The sequence below is a fragment of the Macaca nemestrina genome, chromosome 3 (assembly GCF_043159975.1).
Source record: "Macaca nemestrina isolate mMacNem1 chromosome 3, mMacNem.hap1, whole genome shotgun sequence".
NCBI classification, from domain to species: Eukaryota; Metazoa; Chordata; class Mammalia; order Primates; family Cercopithecidae; genus Macaca; species Macaca nemestrina.
Window position 1 is genome coordinate 32,339,963 of NC_092127.1, and position 21,459 is coordinate 32,361,421.

At 35.0% G+C, this 21,459-nt stretch overlaps 1 protein-coding gene across 4 annotated transcripts in view; it reads right to left on the reverse strand.

Annotated features, from left to right (window-relative positions):
* Positions 1 to 21,459, reverse strand: part of LOC105488623 (glutamate ionotropic receptor AMPA type subunit 2) — a 147,727-nt gene that overhangs the window by 46,707 nt on the left and 79,561 nt on the right. For all 4 annotated transcript variants that reach the window (XR_011620875.1, XM_011752846.3, XM_011752845.3 and 1 more), the window contains exons 3-5: positions 17,350 to 17,589; positions 7,384 to 7,580; positions 2,267 to 2,320 (exon numbers count right to left, since the gene is read on the reverse strand). Coding sequence is in view for 3 of the 4 variants with exons in the window: in XM_011752846.3 (XP_011751148.1) it covers positions 2,267 to 2,320; positions 7,384 to 7,580; positions 17,350 to 17,589 (491 nt within the window). In the remaining variant the exon portion in view is untranslated. The remainder of the gene's footprint in view (positions 1 to 2,266; positions 2,321 to 7,383; positions 7,581 to 17,349; positions 17,590 to 21,459) is intronic.

Consider the following 21,459-nt stretch of genomic DNA (forward strand, 5'->3'; position numbering starts at 1 on the left):
TGGAGGAATGAGAACTGGATTTCCTAATGACCACTTCTTCATCACCTTATTTACAAGTTACCCTTCTCAATGCTGTTGTAAAGGACTTAATCACAGACTGTGTTTTAGGAGTCCAATCAAGCATTCAGCAATTCCTGAGGAAATTAATCAATAATATTATCTGCAGATTTAAAAAAAAATCTTCTATAACCACCTATTATAGAACTCATTACAACATGAACAGGGCGAAGAAAAGGAAAGTCTCAAGAGTTTGGAAGATGAAAGCCCTTCAACTTTGGGTGCCATTCTTTAATTTGGAATGTCAGTAAAATTTCCAAGTGTCCTCCAAATTCTCAGAAATTGCAATACTATACAGCCTTTAGAACTTATTGATTCACTAGAAGTTCCATATGGCAAAGAAACCAAGCATTGAGAAAAAAAAAAAAACAGAACTTGAATTCAGATAAAATATTAGGTAGATTTCTCTCTAGAAGCATGACAACAACATGAACTTGCTTTTTGTGTGTTTTTTTTTTTTTTTTACTTTGGTCATTCAAACACTCATTTTCATTTTCATAGCATCAGATATCAGCTCTCAAATTGATGAGCCACCTTCTGCCATTATTTCTCAATGTTCCAATATAATCTTCTCCATCTGTACATTTTTAAATATCACAGTTTTCAATGTGGCTCTGTGTTGTTCATCAAATGGCACAATTCACACAGGGGACTGACTGTCCAGGCTGTTTCCTGCACATAATGTGGTTCTAGAGAGACTGAATGCGGAGCTTCATCTAGTTTAATTCTTGCTTCTCTTTAGGGAGTCCTTAATACACTCCTTAATATCTTCTTAATAATGCTCCTTAAGCATCTCCTTAATACACTCTAACGGAAAGTCCCAGAGAATTTTTATAGTAGTTACCCATTTCATTGCCAAACAGAAATTTTGTCTTGAGCAACCCAATGGCATGCAGTTTTGAGATTTAATATTCTGAACTCCTTCAACTTCTAGTGAAAACATTTATCAGTTGGAAGGCAGTAAATATTGCATTGTTTTGTTTTATCTCTTTCTGTCACCACTAGAACTAATGTCTGCTGATGTAACAACCTGATACACTAGGAATCATGAAATAAATCTACATTTGTATATGTCAAAAGCTTTTCAAAGTCCTATTATGCTATTTAGAATAAGCTCTCTGCCTTTCTCCCTCTTTCTCTCACCTTTTTTTCTTGTTCTTGGGTGAGACAGGGTGTAGGGGGAGTGTAGTCCTGAATCACATAGCATCTTACTTATTTAAATAACATTAACTTTTGTAGCAGTAAAGGCTTAAATTATTTTGAAAAGAGAAATGTCTACTGATAATTCTAAATTGACTCTGATGATACTTAAAAGAGGGAAATACAATTAATTACTCTGTTGCTTCAGTATACTACCTTCATTTTTTATTGTAAAAGGTTTATTCTGAGCCAATATAAGTGACCACGGCCCGGAGAAAACACAAACCCAAGAAGCCATGATTAAGTGGTCCTTATTTTGACAGAAATCTTAATGAAAAGATGATTGGCTATAGAAATTTAATTTTCATTTTGTTGTTCACACAGTAAGTAGGAAATCATAAATAATGCATAATATTTCAATATTCTTGATTTTTCAGGTTTAATTTTGTAGTAAGACATATTCTCACATATTTACATTTATCTCAGATATTATATATGCTAAAAACTAAAGGAATGTGCAGAAGGCAGAGTTTATAAAAAACAGAGACAGTAAAAAACAGAGACAAGGGAATATGTGGACAATTAAACTTTAAATATTTTTGAAAATTTTCCCTTTCTTAAAATACATCATCTAAGACAATTTACGAAGCTTGTCAAATACTGTTCTATAAATTCTTATATCATTTATAATAATAAGAAATTGATTAGAAGATGCAAAGTTGGAAGCAATTCTAAAACGTAATTGCAGAAATATATCTAATCTATCAAATACAATCAAACTATATTTATTGTTATTATTTTTTGAGATGGGGTTTCTCTCTTGTCACTAGGCTGGAGTACAATGGCGGGATCTCAGCTCACTGCAACCTCTCCACCTTCTGGGTTCAAGCAAATTTCCTGCCTCAGCCTCCCAAGTAGCTGGGATTACAGGTGCCCACCACCATGCCTGGCTAATTACAATCAAACCATATTTTTTAAAACACCACTGATAAATGCTGGTCATTCAAAATTAAATTTTTAATGAATAAGCATATCTAGTAAAATAATATATACCAATTAATTCACCTACCAGATTTGCAATGATGTAGTGGTACCCTTTAACATGTTTTCCAATGGTAATAACCTAACAAGCACAAATAAATAATTATTTAATTAATACAAATAATGCAAATACAAAATTAATGGTATTATGATCTGATTCAGGAAAAAAAGTGGAATTTTATCTGCTAGGTTTTTTGATGTGCCAAAATAAGTCATTTTTGATAAAATATAATTATCAAAATTAGATATTTCTCTCATAAAAAGTAATAATACATACTAATGCTTATTAAACGATTATCTTTCCAAAAGTCACTAACTAAACAAAAATTATTACTTCATTTTTGTCAATAATAAACAATAAAACCACAGGATGTTAAGAAGTGTAAAACCAAAGTATGTTTAGTCCATGACAAGTCATAATTCTGTTTCTACAAAGGCTATGTTTTTGTGTTTATAATAAAACATTAAACAGCTCAAATTGTTTAACATCTGAGATTTTATATTCATATGTCTATATTCAAATAAATACACATAGAGTTTATAGTACTACATACATTTCAAAAGAATATTAGAAAGCATATAAAAGAATTCTTACATGGATATATAAAGTAACATTCCTATCCTAAGGACCATGAAATGTTTATAATTTAGTCCAAATGGACATTATTGCCAGCTCTAGAGAGCAAAGCATCAGAGAAGCTAAGTTTTTTCTACAAATCGAAATCTAAAATGAATGTCAAGATAAACACAGCATGGAACAAGTGGTCATCGTGGTAATGCTGACAACGGTTTTGGACATTATTGATCAATTTGACTTTTGACTGATATGTATAATTACAAAGAGAGTAGAAATAGGCAAACTGGCCATGCTTTAGTCCTGGTACATGGACATTCAAATGTAATGTCATGTATGTTTTTTAAGGAGATGATCCCATCAATGGAAAGCATGAAATGTTAAGGTTATAGGCAAAAATTCTAACCAAATCATTTCTCTGATTAAATGGTTTGGGTGAGTTTTGCTTTCCAATGATCTTGCAAGTTTCTGAGGTTCAGCTTTCCTATTCTATACACTCAAGTCACATTGGCCCTCTTAGGTTTTTTTGTTCACAGAGAAGCTTCTCATCACCTCAGGGCTTCACACATTCTGTTTCCTCTGCTTGTCTGCTTGGAAAGCTCCACCACTATATCCTTTGCCTAATTGACTCTTGAATAATTCTTATACTCCCCGGGAGAAAACTACCCTGACTTTCTCTAATCCGAGACAAAGTCAGGTGCTCCAGAGCAATGCTATTAGTTAAAGAGCAAGAACAAAATCCTAGGAACGATTCTACCATATGCCACTTTGACATTAAGCCATGGCCGTTTGAAAAGAAGTTAAAACTTATATTGTTTTCTGACTCAGTTTTACGTAACATGACTAAATTGCCTTTTCCAAGAAACTGAACCCTCTATGTTAAAGGGAGAATTCTGAAGAAAAGATGTCCTTCTGAATGAAAAACATATGAATTAGCATCAGCTGAATCAGATTGATTATGTCCCTCCTATTTCCTGCTGACATCTGTTAGCTGTGCTTACTGTACATTCTACTCTCTGAATCATCCATATCTTCCTGCTGAGAAATTTTTTAAAAAAACATAGTATAAAAGGTAATATCAGTAGTCCCTACTTGAGTTTACTTGAGAGAAAGGAAGGATATGAAAATTCACTAGCCCAGTGTCTATATGAAAATTTGCATTGGCCATACTAACCAGTGTGTTATAATAATAATTATTATTGCACTGACAATAGAAAAGTTACATTAATTTATAAGTGTTTTTGATTGCTGAATCTTTTTCCCACCTAATGATAACTAGTAATCTGTGCTGTCAAGTTTGTATCAAATGATAACAAAATACCCATACTCCACGCCTGTCATCCCAGCACTTTGGGAGGCTAAGGTAGGCGGATCACGAGGTCAGGAGTTCGACACCATCCTGGCCAACACGGTGAAACCCTGTTTCTACTAAAAACTACAAAAATTAGCTGGGTGTGGTGGTGTGTGCCTATAATCCCAGCTACTCAGGAGGCTGAGGCAGTAGAATCGCTTGAGCCAGGGAGTTGGAGGTTGCAGTGACCCGAGATCACGCCACTGCAGTCCAGCCAGGTAACAGAGCAATACTCTGTCTCAAAATAAATGAATAAATAAATAAATATAAATACAGATAGTCTAATAAAATTTCATTTATTGCCAACTTCAAGCTACTGTTGCAATAAAGAGTGTTATTTCGTCTCTATTGTCTTGAAGAAACACTGGTTGAGTGAATAACTAAACATTGTTTCTTTTTCTTTATTTTTTTTGGAACGTACTTTATCCTCCTCATTTTTGCTTGGTAAACTATTCCTTGAAGAATATCCCAATCTAAATTATTTCTTTCTGTAATGATCTCTCATAACATACCATTCTTTTCATTTATAGTGTATCCCATTAGTATAATTATATATTAATTTCTGTAAATACATTATTAATAGTTGCACTGATGGTGGCTGGCCTGTTGTTTAACATTGCTTCCTTGGATCTACTGCAGTGCCTGTCTGGCAAACATCAGACACTCAGGGAATATTTACTGAACAAATGAATGAATCCAAGCAAAGCCAAATGCCACGTCTTATGTGAACTCATCACAAATGATCCTTCCCATTTTAAGAAAGCTTCTTTCTCCTCCATGCTGCTAGACTACATTGCATTTTAATTTGTAATTCTGTAGTGCTGTCTGTGTACACTGTGTCCATTTTTATCTCTAAACAACGAGTTCATGGGATGCAGACATCACTCTTTCTTACCTTTCTTTGCATCCCTCATTTCAAGCACAGAGGATGGCCTCAATGTTTGCTAAGGCAATCCATTGCATGCACTCATTTAATACATTCAAGGGACTTACAATACATATGTGCAAAATACTCTGCATTTTGAACAGATGTCCATATGGACATTTATGTAACCATAATCATATTTATTTCAAAATATCACTTCTAATATATTCCTGTTTTCTTTTGTAGTTTCTCTCTTCTCGTTTTGGAAAAATATATTTTGATACAGTCTTTCACCAACATTTATTATGATGAGTCAGGAATCCTTAAATTTTCTAAATCAAAGGCTGATGAATATTATTAAAATTCAATTTTAATGAGAACCTCTGTGAAATTCAAATGAGTTTTTGCAGTTCACATTTGAACAAGAGGCCTTCAGGTTAAAAACAATCTTAACTTCATCTCTTGAGACTGGAATCAAGATTTTTTTACTGAAATTATTCACCTCTCTGGCATACAACATTTAGTTCTTTCACATAACAAGTTAGTTCTATTCAGTTATTCAGTATTCCATGAAAGATCCATTTTGTATGTCTTAGGGCCCGTATTATTATATATCAATTAGGATTTCATCAACATTTATGTTGCAGAATGTTTGTGTTGAACAAATTAATGAATCAAATTTTTTCCTCAAAGCTAGAAGAGCCAAGAAATGCATATACAAGTGCGTACTTTCCTTGCACTTCCACAGTATTCGAAGGCACTAGTAGCCACAGTGTATACTATTGCCCCTTGAATAACATGGTTTTGAACTGTGTAAATCCACTTATATATGGATTTTCTTCCACCTCTGAGACAGCAATACCAACCCTTCTTCCTCCTCCTCCTTTACAGTCTACTCAATGCGAAGATGATGATGATGAAGGCTTTTATGATGATACAGTTCCACTTAGTGAATAGTAAATATGTTTTATCTTCCTTATGATTTTCTAAATAACATTTTCTTTCCTCTAGCTTACTTTATTATAAGAATTCAGTATATAGGCCGGGCGTGGTGGCTCAAGCCTGTAATCCCAGCACTTTGGGAGGCCGAGATGGGCGGATCACGAGGTCAGGAGATTGAGACCATCCTGGCTAACACGGTGAAACCCCGTCTCTACTAAAAACACAAAAAATTAGCCGGGCGTGGTGGCGGGCGCCTGTAGTCCCAGCTACTCGGGAGGCTGAGACAGGAGAATGGCGTGAACCCGGGAGGCAGAGCTTGCAGTGAGCTGAGATCCGGCCACTGCACTCTAGCCTGGGCGACAGAGCGAGACTCCGTCTCAAAAAAAAAAAAAATAAAAAAATAAGAATTCAGTATATAATACATATAACATATGAAGTATGTGTTAATTGACTGTGTGTTATCTGTAAGGTTTCTGGTCAATGGTAGGATATTGTTAGGGTCAACTGTAAAATTTATATATGTGCACATATATATATACATATATGCATATGTACACACATATATGCTCATACTCACACACATATACATTTATCAGCTAGGAATAGATGCGGATATCAGTAAAGGAGACCTTAGTCAATCAATCATGATGCTGATGCTGTGTCACCATTATCCTTAGTGACTTACTCTATCTGTAAATCATGGTGGATTGTATCTGTATTATTAGGATAACACTGCATGGCTCCCTATCCTGAAAGATCTTAAACTGAAGCAAGGTAATATCTAAGCACAGAGAAAAATATCTTTATCACTTGTATGAGTGATTCTTTCAAACAGTTCAAGGGGATGTATCTAGTTTATTTCTCAATAGTAAACATAGACCAAATGTTGTCCTTCCTACTTATTTTAACAAACCAATGTTTTTTATAGTGGCACAAGTCCCTTAATAGATGAAAAAATATATATCTTGCAAAGATAACTACATATTCTTTCTGGAGGCATAGATGGTAACTCCAAAAAATTCATGAATTACTCACTTTTCCCTTAGAACTCAACTTGTCTTAACTTAATACAGGCATATTTCTTTAACTCTAAATAGTTTATCAGACTTAAACTTAAAATTTTCAAATCAAAATATCAAAGTTTAGGGTATCATTGATCATATAAAACATAAAAGTCAGGAATTATTTATTGAATTTATTTAATGATTAACATGATGTGTCAGCATTATTGATGACCATTTGCTATTGCTAACTGAAGCCAGAGACAATTTAATTGATGATCTTTGCTGCATCCGACATAAAACATAAAGCAAAAACTGCTGTTCAAGCACCTTACACAAATACACATTGCAAATGCTGACATTGCATGCATATTCTATATCTGGCATCATTAGAAAACAGAAAGTAGCAAACCTGGTCTACAATGTCGTTTACTTTATCCCTTTCACAGTCCAGAATGACACGCCGTTCCTTTTTTAACTCCAGATCTTGAAAAAGTGATCGGTACATCTCATCTTTCTTGTCATTGTTAATGTTTCCCACATTGATAGCAGTCACTTGCCATTTCTTTTCAGCAGCAGAATCCAGCACAGCTTGCAGTGTTGATAAGCCTAGGAAGGCAAAGAAAAATGATGACTGATAAAGATACGTGAATAACTCAGGATTGTGTTATGAAATTGCCAGCGAATATATTTTTAAGGCAGATAGATTTGTGCAACTAAAGGAACGTTGACTCCTTCAGAAAAAGCTATAGCTATGATCTTTATCAACTTCTACTTATGTCATTTCACATCAAAAACTCATTACCTAAATATTAGCGTTCTGACCAAAGGAGTCATTGTTTGAGTAGAAAATAATATCCTTTTCTTTCAACCCTCTCAGCTGTCTTCTTTAGAGTATTACTAAAGTGTAATGTTAATACTTTTGGTTTAAGTGAAATCAAATGACATCACAAACATTTCTTACTCTTATAGAATGGAAAAAATATTTTTTAGTTGTACATGATGGTCTATCATTTGATATTAGTATCCTGAATAAGATGAGTACATTTTCAGTGAGAGGAATCTATGTAAGTCTATGTGAGGATAAGAGGCAATATTCTTTATGAGACTCCTATTGTTTTCTAGTCAGCAGTTTGGGTTCATTTTTTTTCCTTCCACAGTCTTCTAATGTTATTTTTTTGTTATTGGGAATGATCCCAGAGAAATTGAAGTGGTCACCTATTAACCAGATGGTGGTAGTTATTTCTCTAGCATAGATTTACTTCTCTTTCCAAATATGTCTATTTTCCTGTTAGTAACTTCGCTTATAGCATCATATCACTTGGAAAATTTTTATTGTCTTTGTAATTGTCCATATATTACCTCATACTTAGGACTAAGAGGTACAACAACTAGAGGATTTGTTTCTTGAAAAGTTATATCCTCAATTTAGCACTTGGAGACATGCTACATAAACTTGCCTTTCATATTACTTCTGCTATTCACAGCAAAACCAAATTCATCATTTATATTGATAACTTAATAAACAACCAAAATCGAGACTCCAGAATGAATCCAGAACTCAGCAAATCAACTTCCTTATTCTAGAAAAGCCTGCATCTTTCTCTAAAGAATATTAGTCCCTTTTGATTAATAAAATGTAGGATTCACCTAATGTGATCATATCTCTTCAAAACCTAAATTCAGATACCAAATTTTATTTAAATCTTTTTGTTATGAAAAAAAGTCAATTATCAATTGTGTTGAAAACTACTTCAAAAAAGAAAAACCACCATTAAAAATTTTGTGGATCCAATATTGGCCAAAAAGTGTACAAGATGAGTCTGAAACATCTTATGACACCAGAAGGGAAGGAACTCTCTAAAACCATCAGTATTACCTCAAAGTACGCAGCAGCTAATTTGAAGAGGAGCTCTTTAAATAAAAATGGGACTATTTGAATATTAATTAGAATGATAAATGCGAAGTACTTACATACATAAACTATTTTAAATCTATGAAATTATGTTTTAAAAATGTGCTTGACTTTGGTGGATGCTAGGGAACCAATTAATTAGTTTGAAGAGTGGTAAATAATGAAGTAAAACAAGCATTTTCCTGCGTTTCCTATATGAACCACTTTCAGGGTAATAATGAACTAATGGTCTTTATTTTTGGAAATACTCTAGCTAATAGATTATGGATGAATATATATCTGAAATTATCACCATCTTGTAACACCTACTGAATTAATAAATCAAGGCAACAGTCATCAACTACTGGTAACTACCCAAAAAGAGAGATAACAGAGATGTGTCTCCCAATGACAATATTCAACTACACCTATTTTGGTGTTGAATAGGTACATACCTATTTGGTGTTGGCTACATTCATGCCAAAAATGTAAACTTGAATTTCATCACACTTCTGAATCTAACTACCAAGTTATAGGGCATATGTAGAAGACAACATTTTAAGCACCATGGTGTTGCAATCATCAAAATCTAGACTGTGGGAAACTGCATTACATTGTAAGAGTCTTAAAAATTATATTAACTAGGCCGGGCGCGGTGGCTCAAGCCTGTAATCCCAGCACTTTGGGAGGCCGAGGCGGGCGGATCACAAGATCAGGAGATCGAGACCACAGTGAAACCCCGTCTCTACTAAAAATACAAAAAATTAGCCGGGCGAGGTGGCGGGCGCCTGTAGTTCCAGCTACTCAGGAGGCTGAGGCAGGAGAATGGTGGGAACCCGGGAGGCGGAGCTTGCAGTGAGCCGAGATCGCGCCACTGCACTCCAGCCTGGGCAACAGCGTGAGACTCCGTCTCAAAAAAAAAAAAAAAAAAAAAAAAAAAAAAAAAAAAAAAAAAAAAAAATTATATTAACTAATTATGATATATGGATCTCAGTTTTATTTTGCTTCAAACAAACAGTGGAAAAAGAATAATATTTATGAATTGTTAATTTTCTAGGTATAATAATGCTATTGTCATTATATTTAAAATACAAGAATCATTTTTTCCAAATAAACACTGAAATATTTACAGATGAGATGACGGGATGTCTGGTATTTGTTTCTAAATAATTGCAGGGAACAAAGAGATATAGATCAAGCAAAATTACTCATATAATAGTCTTTAATAAAGTCAGATTAAGAGTGTTTGGGAATCTTTATAGCATTTTCTCTAATTTGTTGTTTTAAATATTTTATAATAAACATTAAAAATAATTAAATTTTACTTCAGAATGGAAGACTGAACCACATGCTGAAAAAAGTTAACTCTTTTTCTGGCAAAATGAAATTAGTTTCCTCTGTCCAGTCTTCTGGTAAAATATATAAATAAACACATTTCTTAAGGGATAATGTAAAAAGACCGTATGTCATTTTTTAAAACTTTCAGTGACAGATCTTTAAAACACCTCACAGATCGCCTATGATTTCCATACACTATAGGTCAATTAAATCCTTCCCTTTTCATCAGTAGAGGCAGAACACGCACAGCTGGCATTATGATCAATTCAACAGCTATCAGTGTACTTAAAAACAGCCATTAAGTCTACCCAGTTTTCTCTGTAAGTAAGAGGAAAAAAAAATCTAAATTCTAAGCCACTTTCTATTTGCTGGGTTCTACTTTCCTACATCCCAGTCATGGTTCAGCTCCTCTTTGTCACCTTCTTAAAGACATTATATCCATGGATGGGGCTCTCTGTGCTATCCATATATTACTATATAGCAATTACCAATAGCATCCCTTCTTCTCTGCAATAGTTTATTTCATTTTGTTTTATTTAATTATAAAGCATACTACATGACACAATTTCAAGTTGTGATGCTCTTAATATTATGCCTCAACATTTAACATATATTACAAGAAAGCTTAAATATAAATGACACTTTGTAAATGGATTTCACCAAGTGGTAATCCTAAATCTAAAATTTCCAGCAGTTCACCTTGCAAAAGAGTATAGAGATGATGTATAAAATCAAAAAGAATATTTAAAGAAATTTCTAACTTGCGCCAGGTGCGGTGGCTCACACCTGTAATCCCAGCACTTTCGGAGGGCAAGGTGGGCAGATCACTTGAGATCAGGAGTTCGAGATCTGCCTGGCCAACATGGCAAAACCACATTTCTACTAAAAAAACAAAACTTAGCCAGGCCTGGTGGCCAGCGCCTGTAATCCCAGCTACTTGGGAGACTGAGGCAGGGGACTTCCTTGAAGCTGGGAGGTGGTGATTGCAGTGAGCCGAGGTCACGCCGCTGTACTCCAGCCTAGGTGACAGAGCGGGACCCCATTTAAAAAAAAAGAAGAGAAATTTCTCTAACTTTCAAACTCATTTGTTCTATGCGTCAAAAGTAATTTACACTTGCTGTGAATTCAGGATTCACTCTTATTAAAACTCTCAAGATTAATGTTTTGTAACCTGTGGAACCTAACAAAACTTACATGTTTATTAAGAAACTAAACTGCTCAAGTAGTGCTATATCAGACTTAATAAATTGAGTTTCATAAGAAGACACTGAATAATATTAAATTACCTCCTAACAACCGGCAGAAGTAATTCACAAATGATTGCATTATCTGACGTGTAATTTGAAGAGACCACCGTTCAATGCTTAATAACCCATTTCCCTAGGTTTTTTTTTCAGTAATAGTAACTGACTCTCAGATTCTCTCAACTTGATCTCCCCATTTCTCACAACTAAAAGTTTTGTATCATCTGATTGCTTTATAATTAATACACCATTTTTAAATTTGAAAATCACTGAAAATGTATATGAAGGTGAAATTAAACTCTTCAAACCTAACACAGATTTGTGCTCTTGACCTCTTTGTACCATATTCAATTAGAGGATAAAGTATGACTTGAGATCTGCCTCTATTCCTTCCACACAAACTAGCACAGAAGTATTATAAATATATTGATCCTGTAATTCAGAATACAAAGTTGTATGGACAATGGGAGTTCTGCATAAACACTGGTTTACTTAAAGCTATTGGGATGCAATAGTCATCCGACTCTAATATCCCTAGTACTATATTAGTATATTTGAAATTCTATAGCAGAGACTCACTTACTTTTATTGAATTACTTAAAACAAAACTGCTGAGATACATAGTTGTTCATCTAAAAACAGAAGAAATCTGGAAGGTTAACTATTCCTCCTAGTAAATATATCTAAAATATAGTATGTTCTTTTAAACCCTCAAGAATATTGCTGGAGTCTAAAAGTAAGTTCTAAACTCTACTGAATTATTAGATATTTTGCTAAAATAAAAAATGGCTAGATTAAATAATGTTAAATTGCATTACTTCTTTATGTGGCTATTGTTACTGACTGGCTGTAATTGTATAACCTATTCATAAAATGACAATCTTCCTAAAATTCTCCCAAAGTATTACTACTAGTCAGTCAGTGATAGTCTCATCTTGACCCAGTATTAATAACACTCTGAGTTATAGACAAGCCATCAGTCACCTGTCTGTACGCAAACCCTTTAAAAGGTCACTTGGTACACAGGGGAAGTCTATCAGTTTGCACGTTAAAGGGTTAAATTAAAAACGATTACTGCCAGAAGATACATTTTATTCAAACCATGTCCTACTGCTTAAAAATATTTTCTTTGTTCCGTTTAAAATTAACTGTACTTACTCATTCTTTCAAGCATAGAAATTAATATTTATGATCACTAAATCATGGCAGCATGCCTAGGCCAAATTAGATTAACATATATTTCCCTCATCAGCTCTCTCAGGAATATGAGGGAAAATATTATAATTTGAAAGCATTTTTGTTCTATGCGTGATGTTTTCTTGGAACTACAGGCAAAGTGCCTTCCCTTCAGGGGACGAATAATATTGCTCAGAATTGAAACCAAGACATACAGATATAAAGTGCTAATTCTGTTTTTACCTACTCTCTATATAAAGACACATGCACACGTATGTTTATTGCGGCACTATTCACAATAGCAAAGACTTGGAATCAACCCAAATGTCCATCAGTGACAGACTGGATTAAGAAAATGTGGCACATATACACCATGGAATACTATGCAGCCATAAAAAAGGATGAGTTTGTGTCCTTTGTAGGGACATGGATGCAGCTGGAAACCATCATTCTTAGCAAACTATCACAAGAACAGAAAACCAAACACCGCATGTTCTCACTCATAGGTGGGAACTGAACAATGAGATCACTTGGACTCGGGAAGGGGAACATCACACACCGGGGCCTATCATGGGGAAGGGGGAAGGGGGAGGGGGGAGGGATTGCATTGGGAGTTATACCTGATGTAAATGACGAGTTGATGGGTGCAGCACAGCAACATGGCACAAGTATACATATGTAACAAACCTGCACGTTATGCACATGTACCCTAGAACTTAATAATAATAATAATAAATAAATAAATAAATAAATAAATGTATTATCTTACCTTGTTGACAAAAACTACATTTAGATTAAGTCCTGATTCAAACTTACAACATATATATCCAAAAATAAAACTACTACATAATCTTGAATGCATTAACATAGATAACCCCATTGCTCTATTGTTAAAAATGTGTTGAAATTCTCCTTATGTTCTCTTTATGGAGTGATGATATGCAGCTTTCAGAGTCATCAAGGGTCATCCAGGAGCGCCAGGCTGTTGCCACATGGCCTTGGTAAGGAGAAGACACCAACAACCTAAAAGATCACCTGGCACCAGATTCAGAGTTTCAGCTCTCCTCTCACCAGTAAACTTAGATTAGTCAAAGAGGGTTCCATAAAAAGATGTTTCTATACAAAGATGTTTCTATCAGTGTATCCATGTCTCTAATCATTTACAAGTGAGATATAGTCTCTTGGCCTATTGCTCAGCATTGGAGCAGATAGCCAGGAAGCAGGAATGGCTTTCAGTAGTTAAAGGTAGTGAAATTAAGCACATATAACAATGTTAAGTCTTTTTCATCTAGTTCATTACTAGGGTAGAATGTTGGGAGATCATTTTCACATTTGGACTCTATGCTATTCCAAAGAACAGTAATTTATGCATTTAGACATTATAATTTAACAATATATATTCCTGACCTAGACTCTACAAAAAGTAAAGATGATTAGAGCCTAAAAATAATCATATAATCAAGGAGGTGAAGAGAGAACCACATCGAGAACAGACCAAATTGTTTGAAACTGAGGCATGTAGAGATGTAAGTAGAGAGATGAAACCATGGGATCTATTTTCCAAACTGTGGTTAATGTGGATAAAGGGAGCGCAGGTGCATTCTTCAAATCATGTGACACTAAAGCAAGGAGGTGCCTACTTTGAAGCAGAAGCAAAATGATTTCAGGACCAAATGGCAGAAAAACAGTTCACACACTAAATGTGTGAATAATCTTGTTAAAATGTAGCATGATGGCAAAGCCATAAAATTAAGTCATTAATAAGAAAAAAAATATAGCAAAAATTCCATTTCCATGCGCCAAGTAAAACATTATACAAAGGTCAAGTCTTTTGCCAGTATTATGAGAGTCTTACATATTTATTTCTAAAAATAACTTCAGATAAAAGGCCCCTGTAATACTTTTCACATTAAAACATCAACAATTACTTGATAACACCTTGAAAATGTATCCATAAGGTCACTTTGGCTTTAATATGTAATTACTTAATATTATCACTCTAATGTTGTTATCTCAACAGATGCACTTGAACTCAAATCAACTTGTATAATTTAATAATTATAGATTATCTCATCACTTCAATTTCATTTAATATTTCTAAGTAGTAATAAAAGCATTTTAAAATGTTCCAGATTGTTTTCACAAGTACATAAGTCCATCCATCTTCACCTGCTAATTCCAGATCCTGTCTTTCTGAATATCTCTCCTCAAACTCTAGAGTTTCTCTTTTTTTAACTTATATCAGCTGTTGTCTATTTGAATTTTTCTCAAAAGTTCAGTTACAACTAGAGGGAGCAGTGATAAGGGTAAAGATGAAGGTGAAATGTATTCTTAAACTAAAAATGCCACCCTCAATCAACCTTGTCAAAGTGTAAAGAGAATTAGTCATTCAATTCTTCAATTTTGCAAGCAAAATTTAGCTTCTAAAATCATCTTGAACTTAAAATACTGTACACAGATGTTTAACTCATTTACTTATTACTGAACATCAACTCTTTCTAGCATTATCTGAAGCACTGGGTACAGAGTCATGAGTTGAACATCCAGTACACTGAGCACTGCCTGGGCACTCTCTTCCTGGAGCTTATTGCCACACTTTACATGAAAAACATGATGCTTATCCTATAGTACCTGGAACATAGCAGGGGCTCATAGGTAGTTCTTAAGTGACAGAATGAACATCACCATTCATTATAAATTGTCCTAAGTACTATAAAGGAAAAGAAGAGATTGCTTTCAGAGATAAAAGTGTGACAGGCGTCTCTGAGGAAATGATATATGAACCCAGTTCTCAAGGAGGAGTAAGAATTAGTGATATGGGCAGAGATTTGAAGTGAAAGAGTTTGTTGCATCTGGGAAAGTGAAAGAAGGTCAAATAGATTTAGCTTTAATGAGTGAGCAAGACAGCAGAATGCAATGGAGAGTTGAGTGGGAATTGGATATTATAAGACCTTAAAGCCAACTAAAATTTTTCAGTGTTATCCTCATAATGAGAAGCCATTGAAGTATTTTAAACAAGAGAGTAATGCAGCCCAAAAACAATTTTTTTAACAATAATTCCTGCTACTTCGTGGAATATGGATTAAAAAAAGACAAGCGTGGAATTGGAGAGATGAGATACTGAACACATTATGGTGGCTTGGCCTGGGGTACTGGCAACGAAAAGGATGAGTGTCTACAGATAAAATATAATTAGGCAGTGGAAATCACATCAATAGGATGCAAGGATGAAAGAGGTATTAAGAATACACCCAGATTTCAGGCTAGCTTGGACAACACAAAATACTAAAGAAGTTAGCAGAGGGCAAGAAGAAAAACTAAAAATAATTTAATACGCTCAGTTTTATAAGCCCTTTTATCATGTTAATAAGTGTGCTTCAGAAACATCCAGCACATTGAAATCTATATTTACTGTAAATGTTCTCTGTTTTAGTTTTTAATTCCCTATGGAAATAGCCAAGCACTCCCTTCTCAAAGCAGGGGGACATAGTTGTTGACACAGCAAATTTTTTTTCAGCTTGTTTAGTGCTGACTGACTTTTCCACTGAGTGTTCTCATTCCCAGGACTAGGAGGACAGGGCAGAGAATCAGACACCTAGCTCCTGCACTCCCGACTCGAGACTGCTGCAGTAAATGACTACAAACTGATCAATGGAGAATTGACTGATGGCTGGCTCTCTTCTTGTCTGCCCTTGTGGCTTAACAAGGTGCCCTATCTTGGTCGAAATAGGCTTCTGGGTTTTCATTTGAACCTATAAATATTCCAGGAAGCAAGTTGCTGAGGGAAGCACAGTATGGTACTTAGGGACAATAGTGGTCCTTCACCCTTTTCACTTTGATTTAGGGATACTCTCTCTAAAAACATATCCATATGAACACACACACCCACAAGATGTTTCATACAATTTAGGGAGTACTCAAACCCACTGACACCCAATTATGGACCCAGGAGTACTCAAACCCACTGACACCCAGTTATGGACCCAGGAATGGTTAAGAACACCTGGGATTCTATGACATAAATCAAGCAAGTCTGCTAATACTAAACTTCACAACAAGGGATATGAGAAACATAAACGTTGTACCTCCCTCCATTACATTTTAACATAATGAATCAAGACTGGCATGCTACTCAAAATCATCCCATCATAAACAATTATGTGGAATGGTGTCAAAAGCATAGGTTTGGTATCAGAGATCTGCGTGTAAGCTATACCACACGTGGGTTGATCCTGAGAAAAACCTTTAACTTCTGTGAGATTCGGGGATCTTGTTTTAAGGCAAGGGCAATAATAATGCCACCTGCCTGATAAAACTTTGGCATATAACAATATTTAACAACTATATGTTACTATAAAAGGTCTTATTTGTATGTTTCACTTAAATTTTACTCAAGTCACTTCATTCACCTTGGACTACTAGTATAGTTATCATAAGTTTTTAGCTGCTGATGCCAAAAATTGCTCTTTATGTTACAACGGAATATTCGGGCGTTGGGTTGATACAGTCTATCTCTTTACATTGTACACAGACAGCTTTTGTTGTTGTTGTTTTACTCTAAATATGTTTCCCACGTTTACAAATGCATTAGTCATTATCACAGCAAAATTAAATCAAGGGATCCTTGGGCTTTATCACACCTTTGTAGCTTTATAATAGCCATAGAAGTGTCAAGTGTAGGCATTGAATTCACCCCATTACAAAGAGATGAGATATTGTCACTTACCTCTGTCACTATCATAGAGGTATGCAAACTTGTCCCATTGATAGTATTCAATCAAGCTAAGGAGTGCTCCTTTGAGGTCAGGTCTCATCTGAATGACAAACGGATGCGTGCCATCTGTTGGGAAGCTGGGAGTGATGAAGGAGACGTGGAGTGTTCCGCAAAATGATGTGATGGTATTTACAGACTTCTTGTCATAAAATCCAAAAATAGCATAGACTCCTCTCGAAAACTGGGAGCAGACTAGAAGAATAGGAAAAATAGACAGGAAAAATCATTGAAATTGGCATACAATCATATTAATTTGCTTAAAACTTAATGTCCTTTTACATAAAATACAAAATTAACATATTGAAAGAAATATAGATTTAATTATCCATTGAAACTTATTAATACTTATTTACTTAGCATTTTATTTGTGGAATCTAAAAGATTCTAAAGCATAAAAAGTAGTTCTGGTTACAAGAAAATGCATACATCATTGTTTAACAAGCTATGTAAGCATTAACATATTTTAGGAACAAATATGAAAAATGTATGAGTTAAAAAAACAAAACATTAGCTATGAGAACAAACTGTAGTCACCTAAGATTTATACACGTTAATGATAGCTCATTCCCTACATAATCCAATTCCTTTAAAAATCTTTACTGTATTTATGATACTTTTATATCTAAAAGTTAATGTGTTTCCATAGAGTCCTAATGCTGACCAAAGCCTCTTTAAGACAAGATAGTACCTGACTCCCCTGACACATACAGACACATGTCCCCACAAAGGCACTTCGGTCATATTGTGTCATTCAGTCAAGAAGCAATTAAATAAAGTCTAAAACTTTTAATTTTAATCTTCCCCAAGGACCTAACTTACCCTGTATGTCACACTACATATTAATTCTTAAACAAATAACAATATTGTATTTGGACATCCTCATCACTCCCACAATCTCCTGTCCTCTCCAATATTTCTGTTTCCAATGAATGGCATATGATACTATCCGCTATGGACTGATTCCTTCCCCCAAAAGTCAGTCCATAACTAAGTTATGTGCTTATTATAATACCTCGATATACTCAAATAAGGGTCACTTATTTTTCTCCCTGTTCCAAACATCTTAGTTCACTAACAGTATGTACTTAACTTTGTGCTTGCCCTGCGCTTGGCATGTTCTAGGGTACGCTAATTCATTTTTTTCTCATGATAACTTTCGAGGTAGGAACTATAATTATTTCCAGATTACTGATAGAAAAATTGACACATAGAACAATATTAAGTGAGTTACCAAAGTCACTTGCATAGGTGATAGATACTACATTCAAAATAGAGAGTCTGGATTCAGAATCCATGCTCCTAATCAAAAAGTAATATGGCTTATCTTACCCAACTACTGAAATACCTACCCAACTGTCCTCCTTCCTCCCCTTATGTTCCTTCCATTCAGTTCTCCACAATATAATAAGAATGATCTTTTGAAACATAAATCCAGTAATATCTTTCTGAGAAAAAAGGGTTACTTTGTCCAAGACTGATCCCCTGTAATGCTCTATAGAGTACTGACCATTAACGGAATAGTGCTTAAAGCCACTACTAAAGTCAACAATGTGTCTTTTTTTTTTTCTCTTTTTTTGAGACAGTCTCACTCTGCCACTCAGGCTGGAGTGCAGTGCAGTGGCGCCATCTCAGCTCACTGCAACCTCCGCCTCCCAGTTCAAGCGATTCTCCTGCCTCAGCCCCCCAAGTAGTTGGGATTAGAGGCACGCGCCACCATCCCTAATAATTTTTGCATTTTTAGTGGAGACAGGGTTTCACCTTGTTGGTCAGGTTGGTTTTGAACTCCTGACCTCGTGATCCGCCAGCCTCAGCCTCCTAAAGTGCTGGAATTACAGGCGTGAGCCACCGCTCCTGGCCAACTATGTGGCTTTAGATAAATAAATAGCTGATATTTCTCAATCTCAGCGTCATTTCAATGCAAAAAATGGAAACCAGCCATCCAGAAATGCAATCTAACAACCTAGAACATAACATCTACCATTCTTTTAAAATAATCTTTTTTGAAGGATAAACCAAACACTATCTTATATCATTGTATTTCCTTCACAAAAATAGATGGTCTGTACAAAAAAATAGATTTGTTTCATGAATACGAGCATTGCTAAAATATGTACAGATTCCAACTGCCAATTCTAGACAATCAAAAAATATTAGACAATAATGATTAGTAACTGTTGTATAGTATGAATCCAAAGGAAAGCAAGATTGCCTCTTTAAGTGGCCCTTGTTTGCCAAAACTCTGTGTAATATGTAAATTGACATATCCTTTATTACCAATCTTCTACAAAGCAGACTGAAATATCTGAAAAAGCAACTGAATGTATTTCATTGCATTATTTCATACCTTAACATAAGGCAAAGATGAGATAACTGTCTTTTATTCATGCCCATACTTTTTGTATTTGTCTGAGTACAGAGTTGAAAATAACCTTTAGTGTATTTGATAACTATGTCCTTTCTTCACATACATGAAAAATAGCTTTCATCTCATCTAGGAAATCTCTGCAGTGATTTCTTATTTTATACATAAGTATATGTATACTGACAGGTGTATCTTAAATCTTAAATTTGTTCAGCAATTGATGATTCCAAATGACACATAAAAGAAAGACTTGCTATAAAATTCTCTCTGGGTCTATTTAATTCCATTTCTCTGCAAAGTGTGGGCATGTCATCCAGGTACTATAGGAATATCATGCAATATGATTTATTAATGAGACCTCTTCTCATCTTAAGTGAAATAGCTTCTGTGATGGAAACAGGAGCCACAGCGTCAGCAGGATGCATGATAAAGAATGCCACTGTTTGAATACACAGACAATCTTAATAAGGAGCCATACCTTTCATTTTCGATTTGTTTTAGGCTCTGGAGTGAGTTGTCAAGGGACCTCCTGGTTATTGTGGCCATCTGGAAACACTGGCTTTGACCCAACAACAGGCACAAGCTGCACACAACTTCATAAGGCATTATCCACCTAACTCAGAAGACAATGTATTTTTCCCCATGCACTTCAGCTAATTCTCCAATGAACCTACTTTTACAACAATAGCCTTTCTCTCCTGTCTCTCTTTGGTCTCCCTCAACCGTCTCTTCTTATCCTTTATTTCTTCATTGTACTTACTCAAGTGTCCATTCGCCTATATCCTCTATTTTTCTGGATATTTCTTTCTTATGTCTCTTAACTATGCATACAGTTAACACACATTCGGCCACCAGTGCTCATTTCCCTCTCTGTACCTTAGGGCAGTCACTGTCTCTGTCCCCAAGCAGGATAAGAATGCCACTGAGATTTACAACCAGGAATCAATCAAATCCATCAGAATGCTGACCTGAGCTAAGGTACTTTGCTTGCCCCGTTTATAGTAACCATCTGAAGATGAAAAACTTAGCACTATGCTTTTAATGTGTCATCCCCAAATATCCAAGACTATTTGCATTGAAATATTGATGCTTGCCCCAATTTAGCAAAGGCAATATAACCTACTGACACCTTTCACAAGAATATTAGTTGCAGTACTTTGGAAATACTCTTTACTTCATTAGAAGTGAAATTATTCATTTTAATCTTTACCTTATTCCCCAATGGTGCCTCCAAAATTTAAAGCCATTTCCTTAACTTTGATCCATCCTGTAATGGAGGAAGGTTTACTACCACCGAGACTATCCAAAATAACGTGTCATATACTCTGAAAATCCTTCCAAAGACAACTTTCTAAAATGAGTTATACAATACCAACATCCTATATAGTCACGTCTGGAGGCAGAGAAGGAAACAGAAATCCTCAGTTTCACCTCCAGCTTCATGACCTTTACAATAACACAGTGAAACACTATTTTAAGTTTCTCAATGATTGTCCTGATTAATATTAGAATTGCATTTATGTCTTGAGATTCAAACCAGATTGCAAAGGAGTAAGTAAAGATGCTCTCGCTGAGTTCTGTAACTAAATATTTAATATCAACTTTGAGAAACTCAGCAAAGGGCAAGTCCTTCTAAAAGACACTTTAGGTCAAACAGCAGAAATGATAATCTCCTGGGTGTAAGTAATTTGCTGATTATT